At 35.6% G+C, this 14,268-nt stretch overlaps 1 protein-coding gene across 1 annotated transcript in view; it reads right to left on the bottom strand.

Moving 5' to 3' along the window:
* The window catches only part of erbb4a (erb-b2 receptor tyrosine kinase 4a), a 184,333-nt gene extending 173,536 nt beyond the window's left edge, over positions 1 to 10,797 (bottom strand). Inside the window, exon 1 of the mRNA XM_051118003.1 lies at positions 10,478 to 10,797. Coding sequence (XP_050973960.1) covers positions 10,478 to 10,577 — 100 coding nt within the window. The 5' untranslated portion in view covers positions 10,578 to 10,797. The remainder of the gene's footprint in view (positions 1 to 10,477) is intronic.
* Between the last annotated feature and the right edge of the window lie 3,471 nt (positions 10,798 to 14,268).

The raw sequence follows: 14,268 nt of genomic DNA on the forward strand, positions 1-14,268 counted from the left end.
CCTCGGGGCGAGGTGAAACAATGGCGGATCGGTTACAAAGGAGAAGTGGAGGGAGAGAGAGCTCAAAGACTAATTTTAGCTGTCAAGTTCAGGAGACGAGGAATATGGTGTCTGAGTGCTAGAGCTGACAGGGCAATGGTTGGTTCCCCTCGAGTACAGTGCCACCATCGCAAATTTCACGAACCCTAGTCAGGCCAATTAATCACCTTGTCTCTGAGGACAAGCCGTGTGCGTGTGTGTGTACATCAGTGAATAAGTGCAAAAAAAAAAAGAAAGAGAGCAAAAATAGATTGGAAACCCTATTTTTGAATGACTCATAACTAGATTTTTGCATTTTTCTGAAGAAAAGTGACATTCCCCTCTACAAAAGTTGGTGTCATTTTGTTCTAAAGACTTTTACATTGCTACAAAAGAGTTCTATTTATTGTTCTTTCAAAACATGATTTCCACAAAATCATTAAGCAGTTGTTTTTTTTTTATATTTTCAACATTACTAATAATCAGAAATGTTTCTTGAGCAGCAAATCAGCATATTAGAATTACTTCTGAAGGATCGTGTGACACTAAAGACTGTAGAGAGTAATGATGCTGAAAATTCAGCTTTGCATCACAGGAATGAATTACATTTTCAAACATATTCAAATAGAAAACAGTTATTTTAAATAGTAATATTTTTTGACAATTTCACAGTTTTTACTATATTTCTAACCAAATAAATGCAGCCTTGACGTGCATGAGAGACTTTTTTAAACATTTAAAAAAAATAAATCAATATTAAACTGACCCCAAACTTTTAAACGTTAGTGTATAACTGTAAAAAAAAAAAAACAATGCCAGATTTAAAGAAACCCTAAAGTATCCACAAATCAGCCTCATTTCCAAGAGGTGGACGTATATGCAAAAACCAAGGCCATTTTATTCAGCAATCTGAGAACTCAGATGTAGGACTTCAAATAGAAGCTGGATTTTGATCAGGTCTTACGACTAATAAGTCCAGCCTTATTTGACTTTCTTTCAACTTGGCACTCGTGCAGCTGGAGGGCAAGTGACTTTCCTGTGCGTAGGATTCGCTTTTGAAGAAAAGGACTGCACATCAATATTGCTTGCATGATTCTGAAAATAAATGATTAAATCAATGATGAGCCAGTCACTGACTCATTAAGCTATTCGCAAGACTTCAGTTCTTTGTCCTCACATTAACCTTTGACTTAATTTTAACCATTGAGGTTTATTTCAGCTTCATCTTGTGCTGGTGGGCAGCCATGGAGATGTGAGAGTAAACCATTCTGCAGCCTATTAATATGACACGCAATAGCACGGCTGTTTTTATCCACGCCGGCACACGCAATTTCTCGGAAAAGGTACGACAGGAATTACATGTGGCATGTAGGCTGCATGAATACTCTATTAGATACAATATTACTATTACGCTTTTACATGCCTGACCTCATCAGAGGGAGCTTTCACTTTTGTATGTAACTATTCAGCATATGCATTTATTCCAAATGGCTTAAAATAAAATACAAGATTGAATGTCAAAAATGATACAAGCTGAGCTGCAACCACACTACATTTCAGCAGTGAAAATATCTGTAATGATATTATTATTATTATTGCAAATTTGTGTTTTCAAATGCATATTCTAAGTTGAGAAAGTCTGAAAGTTGTAGGACTTGCAGAGATGCCGTTAGGGAGCTGATAACCCAGGATCATGAGCTGCTTATGCTTAAATGAGTCAGTTGTGTAATATTGTACCAACATTTTTTCAGTCAGTTATGTCAATTGCAATGCTTTATAGACTGATTAGTTTGTTCCCACCGTAGGGCTGCACGATTATGACAAAAATCATAATTGTTGATTATTCCCTTGAAATTGTAATTGCGATTGTTCATTACGATTATCCCAATTTACATTGAATTATGATTTATGCTTTAAGATAACCTGTAGGACAAATACACACACTCTCTCTCTGTCTCCCTCTCACACACGTTGAAGTCAAAAGTTTACATACACCTTGCAGAATCTGGAAAATGTTAATTATTTTACCAAAATAAGAGGGATCATACAAAATGCATGTTATTTTTTATTTAGTACTGACCTAATTAACATGTTTCACATAAAAGATATTTACATATAGTCCACAAGAGAAAGTAATAGTTGAATTTATAAATATGACCCTGTTCAAAAGTTTACATAGGATTGATTCTACTGTGTTGTTACCTGAATGATCAACAGCTGTGTGATAGTTGTTCATGAGTCCCTTGTTTGTCCTGAACAGTTAAACTGCTTGCTGTTCTTCAGAAAAATCCTTCAGGTCCCACAAATTATTTGGTTTTTCAGCATTTTTGTGTATTTGGACCCTTTCCAGTAATGACTGTATGATTTGAGATCCATCTTTTCAAACTGAGGACAACTGAGGGACTCATATGCAACTATTACAGAAGGTTCAAACACTCACTGATGCTCCAGAAGGAAAAACCATGCATTAAGAGCCGGGTGTGAAAACTGAAGATCAGGGTAAATTTAACTTATTTTGTCTTGTGGGAAACATGTAAGTAGCTTCTGTAGCCTCTGAAAGGCAGTACTAAATGAAACAAATATGATATTTAGGCAAAAGAAGTAAAATTCACATATTTGTTCTGTTCAAAAGTTTACACCCCCAGCTCTTAATGCATCGTGTTTCCTTCTGAAGTGTTTGAACCTTCTCTAACAGTTGCATATGAGTCCCTCAGTTGTCCTCAGTGTGAATAGATGGATCTCAAAATCATACAGTTGATGTTGGAAAGGGTTCAAATACACAAAAATGCTGGAAAACCAAAGAATTTGTGGGACATGAAGAGTTTTTATGAAGAACAGCGGGCAGTTTAACTGTTCAGGACAAACAAAGGGACTCATGAACAACTATCGCTAGCCAAAAACAAACACAGCTGTGGATCATTCAGGTAACAACACAATATTAAGAATCAAGTGTATGTAAACTTTTGAATTGGGTCATTTTTATAAATTCAGCTAGTATTTTCTCTTGTGGACTATATTCTTTTATCTGAAATATCTTATTCAGGTCAGTACTAAATATAAAATAACATGCATTTTGTATGATCCCTCTTATTTTGGTAAAATAATTAACATTTTGCAGATTCCGAAAGGTGTACGTAAACTTTTGACTTCAAGTGTAAGTTAAAAGCTTAGAAATCTTTACCAAACATATTTTAAATCCTTACGGAGACAGCTACTTCCTAGTTGAAACAAGGCAGATGAAGAAGTGGGTGGTCACTGGTGCGCTATACTCTAGTATGCAAGATTTCCGCAATAATCTAACGGATGTCTTTTCTGTCTGATTTAGTCGCTGTCATTTCTAGCAGTAGAAGAAGATTGTAACATGTTTCCAGCCCTGAAAATAGGCTGAGACTGACAGTGAACAGCAGAAGAGGACCAATTCTCAGTGTCTCTGAGTGAGATGCAGAGAGCGCTGTCACCCAGCTGAGACTTGATGATGGGTTTCAGCCAACACACTGAATGCACCTATGGACAGATGCTATAATAAAAGGTTTTCTATAGAGACTCTGCCAAAAGTTGGAGGCAGTCGGCAGGATGTCTTTATTTAGGATCTTTGCCTGGGGAATCCATGAGCTCAGACAACCTGCAAATCCACAACACAGCTGCGACAAACCTTTGATTCCTTGGGCAGAGTGAGTGTATGTGAGAGAGAGAGTTCAGTGTGTGGGAATATGTATTACCCAGCCAGTCTCACAATGGAAATGTCGCTCTAGTGCTGCTTACTTGGTGCACGACTAAAACGTCTCACGATGGTAGTTTTTAACCCTGTTTCGAAGGATTCCAGGAACCAGAGTTATTGTTGGATTCTATCACATATCTGAATGATGCTCAAGCTAGAACAGCACAGTCAAACATTAAAATGACTTGTATAAATGAGTTTAACATGCTAACATACATAATGTCGCAAGTCAGTTGCAAGGACACTAACATATGCAATAAAGCACAACAAAAGTTTTATAGTGTACTCCATATTTTCCTTTAGTTTTAGACAGAAAAATTTACTTCACTTTTGAAAAAAAAAAGGGGGGGCTGCTGCTATGGCTGACTGCAAGTAGTTAAGTTTTTTTGTAAATAACTAGGTACTTTTATTCAGCATGGATGCATTGAATTAATCAAAAGTGACAGTAAAGACATTCAAAATAAAATGTTAAGCAGCACAACTGTTTTCAACATTGATAAAAAAAAGAAAAGTTTCTTGAGCAGCAGATCAACATAGAGTTGAGGTCAAAAGTTTACATCCCCTTTCAGAATCTGCAAAATGTTAATTATGTTACCAAAATAAGAAGGATCAGACAAAAGGCATGTTATTTTTTATATGGTACTGAATAAGATATTTCACATAAAATATGTTTAACATATAGTCCACAAGAGAAAATAATAGTTGAAGTTATAAAAATAACCCTGTTCAAAACTTTACATCCCCTTGATTCATAATACTGTTGTTACCTGAATGATCCACAGCTGTTTTTTTGTTTTGTTTTGTTTTTTTAGTGCTAGTTGTTCATGAGTCCCTTGTTTGTCCTAAACAGTTAAACTGTCTGCTGTTCTTCAGAAAAAATCCTTCAGGTCCCACAAATTCTTTGGTTTTCCAGCATTTTTGTGTATTTGAACCCTTTCCAACAATGACTGTATGATTTTGAGATCCATCTTTTCATACAACTGAGGGACTCATATGCAACTGTTACAGAAGGTTCAAAGATTCATTGATGCTTCAGAAGGAAAAAACGATGGGAGGGTGAAAACTTTTAAACAGAATGGAGATTTTGCCTAAATATAATTATTTTTTCATTTAGTACTGCAATTCAGAGGCTACAGATGATACTTACATGTTTCCCAGAAGACAAAATAAGTTCAATTTACCCTGATTTTCAAATTCAAAAAGTTTTCAACTCCCGGCTCTTAATGCATGTTTTTTTTTTTCTTCTGGAGCATCAGTGAGTGTTTGAACCTTCTGTAATAGTTGCAAATGAATCCCTCAGTTGTCCTCAGTGTGAAATGATGGATCTCAAAATCATACAGTCATTGTTGAAAAGGGTTCAAATACACAAAAATGCTGAAAAACCAAAGAATTTGTGGGATCTGAGGGATTTTTTTTTTTTGAAGAACAGCAGGCAGTTTAACTGTTCAGGACTAACAAGGAACTTATGAACAAAATTACTAAAAAAAATATATATATATAATCATTCAGGTAACAACAAAGTATTAAGAATCATGGGGATGTAAACTTTTGAACACGGTCATTTTTATAAATTAAACTATTATTTTCTCTTGTAGACTATGAGTAAACATATTTTGTTAAATATCGTATTCAATACTAAATAAACAATAACATACATTTTGTATTATCCCCTTTATTTTGGTAAAATAATTAACATTTTGCAGATTCTGAAAGGGGGATGTAAACTTTTGACCTCAACTGTATTAGAATGATTTCTGAAGGATGATGCTAAAAATTCAGCTTTGCATCACAAATAAATGCATATTTGGTGCGCTTTCAAGAGACTTTCAAGAACATTTTAAAAATCTTACCAACCCAAACTTTTGAACGCCAGTGTACATGCAACTTAGATTATCATTAATAGTCATTTTAACATAAAATCCACATAAAGTCAGACATAGCATGACAGGCTCTTAGAAAACTTTTAATTGATGACTTGAGCCTAATAATTATCTGTGGAACACAACCAGAACCGATGGTCTCTCATCGTGATCGCCTGCTTATCAAATTAAAATTACCGACGTCTGCTTTTGTCTTGCTTTATTGTTCTCGGCTAAGATGCTGTCGCTTTAAATTACAGTCACGCTCATCTTGAATTAGAGTGCGATGTTTACTGCTGGAACAAGTGATGGATCAGTGGAGATGTACGCCAGCCCTCGGCTGAGAACATAAAGTTCAGACGTAACATCTTAGGGTTTTGAAGAAACACAAAGCCAAGGTCAGGGTAACAACACCTTACGTACTCTACATTGCAGACTGAACCATGACCATAAAGACTGAAAAAATAAAAATAAAAATAAAAAAAATCACTGCAGAAAATTAACCAACCCAGCCAACTGGGACAAGCAATATCATTCACGCTTCGCCTAGCCATATTTTGCTCCACACTACTGCTGAGTCTCTCATGATTCAAACATATGCTCATGAATTGGTGATGATTTCCTTAGCTTCACTCATTAGTGATTTGAATTCTAATAAAAATTAAAACCTAACCTGGTCAGAAATATATAATGGTTGGTTTAAAAGGGGTTTTGTCACTTTTCAGTTGATCTGGCTTGGAGACCAAACCAAGTTTGAACATCAGATTGAAAACTTGGAGTAGCAAACCAGCATATTAGAAAAATTTCTGAAGGATAATGAACATCTCTTGTAGAAACCAGCTGAAAAATTTCTGAAGGATAATGATGCTGAAATTTCAGCTTTGCATCTCATGAATAAATTGTATTTTAAAATATATTAAGATAGAAACCATTTATTTTGAATTGTAATAATATTTCAAAATACTGCCATTTTTATTGTATTTTTTGTGGAATGAATGCAGCCTTGGTGAGCATAAGAGACTTCTTTCAAAAACAATAAAAGACTGTGCCAACCCCAAAATTTTCAACTCAGAAAAAGAGAAAAAGAAACACCATAGAAATCTCTCACAACACATCATAGTGACACAAGCTCACATTTTCCTCAGAAAACATTTTTGTTGTCACAAAAAGAACAACTTAAAGCAAAGTTTCATCATGCATCACAGTTGCATGTCAGTTTAAGCAAACTGTAACTCTACTAAGTAATTATTTTACAAAAACGTCAGTTATTGCAGAGGCTCTACGCCGCAGGGCTGACAGGACATCTCCGTTTAGAAAGTCTTTCTAATGCCTGAGGCTTGATGGCAATGATGAACCTGCTTATTGGGCTTAAACACCTGTACAAAGCAACAATCACTAAAGCTCAATAAGAAATGCAGAGCTGCATCACACACAGGATGAGGAGAAGACTAGCATTACAGCTGACTGCGAGGGCACAGAGCCAGGCGGCGCGGAGAAGATGGTGAAAGAGAAACGGATAGGGAGGGTGAAAGCAAGACTGAAAGACTCGTAGAGTGAGGAGGGGGGTATTGGCAGCCCTGTCCTACAGAAAGAGGCCCGCAGGCATTTGTTTTCTGAGAGGAATTACAAGTGGAAGAGAAGCAAACCCTACAGCCACTGAAAAGAAAATCCTCTCCGCTTTTTTGCCTTTCTGCCATTCTTAAAAAAGCGGGAGGCTGTGGATTACAACAAGCTTTATTGGTTTACTTCGTACCGAGAATCGGGAAATTGAAGATGTCATTCGCTCTTAAGCGGCAGGGACAATAAGAGGATGCTGAAAAAAGAAATCAACCGTTTGCTTTGGCGGAGACTCTGAGCTCAGCATGAGCTCAATTGAATAGAGAAAGAAGTTTTTTCACTGTTTTGCACACAAGGGTCAAGGGCCAAAATGGCACCACAGTCAAATGCTGATGAGAAAAGAAGCAAATAATCTAACAGCAGATACAGAAAACAGTTTTTGTGAGAAAAGAAATAGAGTCACGCCTTTAGTAATACACTTTGAAGATCTAATGCAATGCAGTGCATGGAGAAACTTTAAAAACACTGTTTTTAAGGCATAGCCACAAGACTTTATATACTATTGCTCAAAAGTTTGAGGGGTTTTAACAGCATTTAAAAGCAAGGATGCATTAAACTGATCAAAAATGACAGCAAAGACATTAAAAGTGTTTCAAAAGATTTCCATTTCATATAAATGCTGTACTTTTGAACTTTCTATTCAGTCCTGGAAAAAAAAAAAAAAAAAAATCACAGTTTTCACAGCACAACTGTTTTCAACCAGGGTTGCCAGGTTTTCACAACAAAACTCACCCAATTGGTACTCTTTTGAGGGGGTAAAATACACTCCAGGGTAAAATCCAGGGTAAACTGGTCAAATTAGCACTTCAGGGGATAAACATTACGTTATTGGGGTCACTTCAACCCGCGGACATGAAAAACAACCCGCGGCAACAGTGTTAAAGTAGCCCAATTCTATGTGTAAACTGCAGACTTGGCAACACGGTTTTCAGCATTGATGATAATAAGAAATGTGACATTGAAGACTTGAGCTGCTGAAAATTCAACATTGCGACCATAGAAATAAATAACATTTTTAAATATATTCAAATAGAAAAAGCTATTTAAAATTGTAATAATATTTGATATTTTTTGGTCTGATAAATGCAGCCTTGGTGAGTATAAGAGACTTCAAAAACATAAAACCTTTCCAACCACAAACTTCTGAACATCAGTGCACAGGACTCAAGACTTGTCTAATAAAATCACTTACTAACCCAACAGAAAGTGACTTGTTACATCAAGAAAAGTCCACGAAAATTGTTCACCCACCTAAAAAAGTAAATCTAACTGCAAAAAGGTTGATTTACAACTCAAATACTACACAACATGACACTTTCTATGGAAAAACACTTGTACACAAAAATATGAGCTTCACATTTCTCTCTAGAACATCTTGCCACACAGACTTTTATCGCAAGTGCATTAGTGTACAAACACTTACTGCTTGTTTTAACAAACTGAGTAACGTATTGAATATATTAGATGTGGTAGTAGATTTGATAAAGTTTATGGATGCAAAGGTGACTGAGGCTGTCAGTCCCAAACATTCTTCCAAACATCTCCTTTTGTGATCCACCAAAGAAACAAACAAACTCACACAGGTTTTGAGTTGCAATGTATAAACATTTTAATATCTGCGATCAAAAGACCAGATTATAGAATAATAACTGTATTATAAAAGATAGAAAAGTGCCTTATGTTATCCAATTACAGCCTGTTATAAACAATAAATGTCCTAGTTTCACCAAGAAAGAAACTTCTTCCGTTTTAAAGAAAGTTCACGTCTAGACATCAGAGCAATGACGATGTTAATTAACAGGAAATATTCTCACTCCCTCAGCTCGCATGAACTCTCCAACCAAACTTAATTTGGGTTGAAGATGATTAATAATTTGATCATATTCTCAGGTCGACCAGCAGTAATTTTCTATCAAACTTAAATGTCAGATGGAAGCCTGGGTCAAATGCGGTGCCATATGGTTCTCGACAGAGGTGTGAGCTGATGAATAAATGAGAAGCATTTAAAGGACACGCTTTAAAATGTGATTTTCCACAAAACCGGGCCTATGAAACAATGAAAAATTAATGTAGAACAAATTTACATGCACAACTTTTTGAAATGAGTTCAAACCACACCAGAGCGTTAATAAAACCATTACGCACTACAGCCAACATAGCCCAAATTGTTTAGAACAACACTTAAATTAGCTTATAAATATTCATTGTCTTGATATTTTGCAGGTGCAGTAACCTTGAGCAGAGGCAGCCAATAGGCTGCCTAATATTATTTTCATTAGTTAATTGTTCCATTATTAATCTCGCAGTCAAGCAGATTTACTCCAAAAGAGCTGAAACTAAAAAAAAAAAAATTATAGCAACATGTGTGGATAACAAATCGAACAAATCAGCTTAAACCTTAATGAAAAATAATTAGATTATTTTATAATAAATAATTAAATTATTAGAAATGACTTATGAACAAATATAGATTTTCAAAATAATATTTACTTATTAAATACCCAAAATACTAAGAAAAAAAATGTAAATGGCAGTAATAATAATAATAACAGTAGTAATAGTAATATTTATAATAATAATAATGTAGGGTGTTCTTTTAAAAAAAAAAAAAAATCAGAGCGTGAAAATTTCTAGGAATGCATAACGAGTTAATTCTTAAAGGTTCAGAGCGCTTCCGCAGTCATTACCCATCATGAAGAAAGATGCGTAAAAACGCACGGCTCCGCGCTTCATCTGCCCTGATGTTTCTCGGTTGACTGCCACCATCGTGTGGAGAGGAAACGAAATAACTTAAACTGCTTATTCACACTTCAAAAAACGAGAATCAGTCAAGAAACAAGATCGTTTCAAAAGAGACGGACTGAAAAATAGCTGTATTCGGGCACGTAACAGTGTGCGCAAACGCGCAATGGCGGTGTAAACAGTGGTTTATCATTACTAGCGGATTTCTGATGTCAGTTTTCCCTAATCATAGATCTCTGACGAATGCTTTGACATCTTTAATTGTTACTGATCACTTAACACACATACATAACTGAATTGCATCATGAAATGCGCACGAATGTGATTTGGGCACTTGGAGTTTGGCACAGAAGTATTTGCGCTGCCTGAGTGAGAACACACAATCACTGCGACTTCACCGGTATGAAAATGTTGAATGCACTGACATGTGTCCATACACTTAATCAAACGCTATTCCAGAACACAACACGACTGATATGAAGGACGGATAAGCACTTTTACGCACGGGAGTTGTAATGCTCACCTGACTGCGAGGTGCACAGGGGAACAATCACAGCAGTGAGGATGAGGACGAGGATGATGTCAGATCGCATTTTGATCATATGAAGAGGCTGCATATCCATTTCTTCACATGTCCACTCCAAAGTCCCGTTGGCGAGCTGTCAAATGTCTTTCAGCTTGTGCGTCTTTGCGCAGCTGTTCATATAGAGCGCATGGTCTGAAGTTGCGCCTGGGTTTAGGTCTGCAAGTAAAACTGGATCAGTTGATTAAATGACAGAGGTAAAAGTGAGTTATTCCTTGTCTAAATGTGACTGCGTTGGGACTGTCATCACTCTGCGCTGAATTCCGGACCGAGTTACGGTCTCCGTGCCCGGGCGCGCGCCTTGAGCGCTTGAACACCGCCCCTCTAAGCGCTGATTGGGTAGAAGAGTGACTTAATTGAGGTAAAACACGCCCCCAAACACAGATCTGTTATTACGTGAGGATTTGAGTACTTACACTAGAATTCCGAGTCCAAGTTCGTAAGGAATGTATATTTAATTTCAATCTTTAAGATAACAATTTCTATAATGTAGAAAAGTTCTAATATTTTAAATAATTTTTGCTAACTGGATCAACTTTGCAAGTCTTACGCTTTTTAGACTTGGTACCCACGAAAATACAATGTTTCTTAAATATGAACAAAGACAACCTGCTACTCTATTAAGAATGATGTAAAGATCGTGGTATAAGAATGATCATTCAGTACTGTGGTATTAACCACATTACCATAATTTATAAGGGTTGAAAAGGGGTTAAAATAGAGATTTGTAACATATTTTAACATGCTCTTCATCATGCTCTACATATGTACAAGCCAGACAAAATATGTAGACCCATTTTTGAAACAACAGCGCCATCTGGTGCAAAAATAAATACATACGCAATGGCCGTGTTCAAAACCTTAGTTTGGAATAGCATACTATTCTTACTAATTCTGCACTAGGGTGCATTTTGGATTGTAATATACCTGTAGTGATCCTATATTAAATACACTGAATAACAAAATGTACAACCAAGAAGGCTACAGTGTATACAGTGCTGTAATGTAATTGACATTACCTTTCACATTTCCAGCGTTAGTGAACCAGACTCAAAAGTCGCTGAGATCTAGCAACTAGCGTCAACTCCTCCAGACTGCAAATCTGGACAAAAGTCATGTAGTTTATTCCAGCCTTTAGTGGGCTGCTGCCTAGACAGCAGTTTGGGCATCACAGGTGAGTTTGCATTAAATTATGTCCAAAAATAACATCTAGATAGGAAGCTTATTAGGTTTTAAGACACAGCCAATGATAAAAGACTCACAAACAGCTATAATTACCTAGACTGTAAACAAAGATGTGTTGAATCAACTTAAAATAATTTGTTACCCTGCTGCCTTATAATGTTAGGTTCAGTCAACTCAAATAAGTTTAGTCAACTTGAAATGTGACAACTTAGATATTTAAGATGACTAAACAAAAAATTAGTTTGTTAAACTTAAGCTGGGTTTGTTATCCAGCTGTCTTGAAAATTTAAGTTGACTAAACTTTTTTGAGTTGACTGAACTTAATATTTTAAGACAGCCAGGTAACAAATTACTTTAAGTTAATTTAACTTTTTTTTTTTTTTTTTACAGTGGCGTATGCAAGCATTTAATTCCAAAGAGAGCTATAGTGATCTGCCTACCAAGATCCACACAGAAAAAAATAAGGGGTCAAAAAGGTACCCAAAAGGTACAACAGCTTTTCAGTACCCTTAAAAGAACATCTATACCTTTTTTTTTTTTTTTTTTTAACCGCTAATAGGTACATATTAGTACCTTAGAGTACCTTAGAGTAGAGTACCTTAAGGTTCTAATATGTATCTATTAGGGGTTAAAAAAAAAAAAAGGTACAAAGATGTCCTTTTAAGGGTACTTCTCCACTGACAAACTGTTGTACCCCAAAAGGTACAATTTTGACCCCTTATTTTTTCTGTGTAATTCACATTATATGATTCCTAAGAATGTGTTTCAATAGGAAGCTTAATTTGAGACATAGCCAAAATAAACCTACTATCTAAACAGCATTTTGTGCAAATTCAAATGATACAATGCCTAAAAATGCTGTCTAGGTAAGCGGCTCACTAGATTGAGAAAATTTACAAATTGTAAAAGCAAACTGTAAAAATTCAACCACAAATTACTCAAAATCTTTACTTAGTGGTAGAATTCCTCTTTAATATACTTTACAAATGGATATACACCTCTAAGGAGAAAAAGAAATCAAATTAAATAAAGTAAATCCTCACTAATTGAACAGGCTTTATGGCTGAGCAGTTCAGTAGCCCAGTGCATGCTACCAAATCAGACATGTATTAAAATCCCAGTCTCTTCCGCTCAAACACACACACTAACTTTCACACAAACACAATACAAGCATACAGGTATTCTTGTGTACATGCACACATCGGTAAAGCTGAACGTGTATACACTGACGAAAATGCATACAAGAGCAAGAGTGAATCTCACGAAACCCATCCAGAACATATCCGGGTCTTATTTCACCCCAAAAATAATATTTTGCTTTTTATATTATTTGATGATAATTAAGCATAATTTTGACAAAATGCTAACTGCCCCAATGCAGGAAAAAATATATATATTTTAATTTCAGGGAAAACATGCTTAATTTATCATAAAAATAATGTCTAAACTCAAAATCTTTATCAGCACATCTTCATTATATGCAAAACAGACTTTCTTGTTTTTCTCCTTTGATTTTTGGGTAAAATGTAGGGAAGGCTGTTTTCACGACAGGATAAAAAAATATATATATTAATAATAATAAAGGAAACTGTGACTTTTTAATCTCACAATTCATTTATATACTACAATTCTTATGTTTTTATGTTTTTAACATCTTGCAATTCTTAGAAAAGTCAAAATTACGAGATGTTAACTTGCAATTCTGACATTATTCTGACCAAATTATGAGATATAAACTCAGTTTCAATTACCTTCCGTGGCAAAAAAAAAAAAAAAGAATAAATAAAAAAACAGAATTGCGAGATGTAAACTTGGAATTCTGGTGGGGGAAAAAAAAATTAATCAGAGAAAAGTCAGAATTCTGACAAAAAAAAAATTCTGAATTGTGAGATATATACTCAGAAAGTCAGATTTCTGAGTTTAAATCTCAGAATTCTGACTTTTCTGCAATTCTGAGTTTATATCTCATTATTCTGACTTTTTTTGACCTCAGAATTCTGACTTTTTTTTTTTTTACAGTTCTGAGTTTATATCACAATTCTGAGTTTGTGTGTTTTACAATCAAGCCTGAATTGTTAGATATAATGTCACGATTACATATTTTATTTTTATCCCGTGGTGGAAACAGGCTTCCATAAAAATGTAACCCGGACATTCGTGAGATTCACCCGCAAACACCTCACATATTTGAACTGAAACAGTTTCATAACTCATTCATAGGCACCCACAGATAGTCTGATATTTGCGCGTGTGCACGTGTGATACGGAGTAGTCTGATAACTGCAGTGATTTTACATGAAGGGAGGTGCAGAGTTACAAGAAATGGCTTTACAGAATCCGCTCGGAAATCCACCGACGTATTCCGTGGGACATCAGTGCTATCTATTTTTGCGATTCCTCATTGGTGGACTCCTCCCCCCAGAGCAAATGAACCAATGGAACTTTGGGATTTCTATGACATCACTTATGAACAAATTAATCTCAGTGTTCAAGTTTTGAGAAGAAGCAGGCTGCAGAAGTTGGCTTACAACGTATGTCCAGTTATA

This window comes from Labeo rohita, chromosome 1, assembly GCF_022985175.1.
Source record: "Labeo rohita strain BAU-BD-2019 chromosome 1, IGBB_LRoh.1.0, whole genome shotgun sequence".
NCBI classification, from domain to species: Eukaryota; Metazoa; Chordata; class Actinopteri; order Cypriniformes; family Cyprinidae; genus Labeo; species Labeo rohita.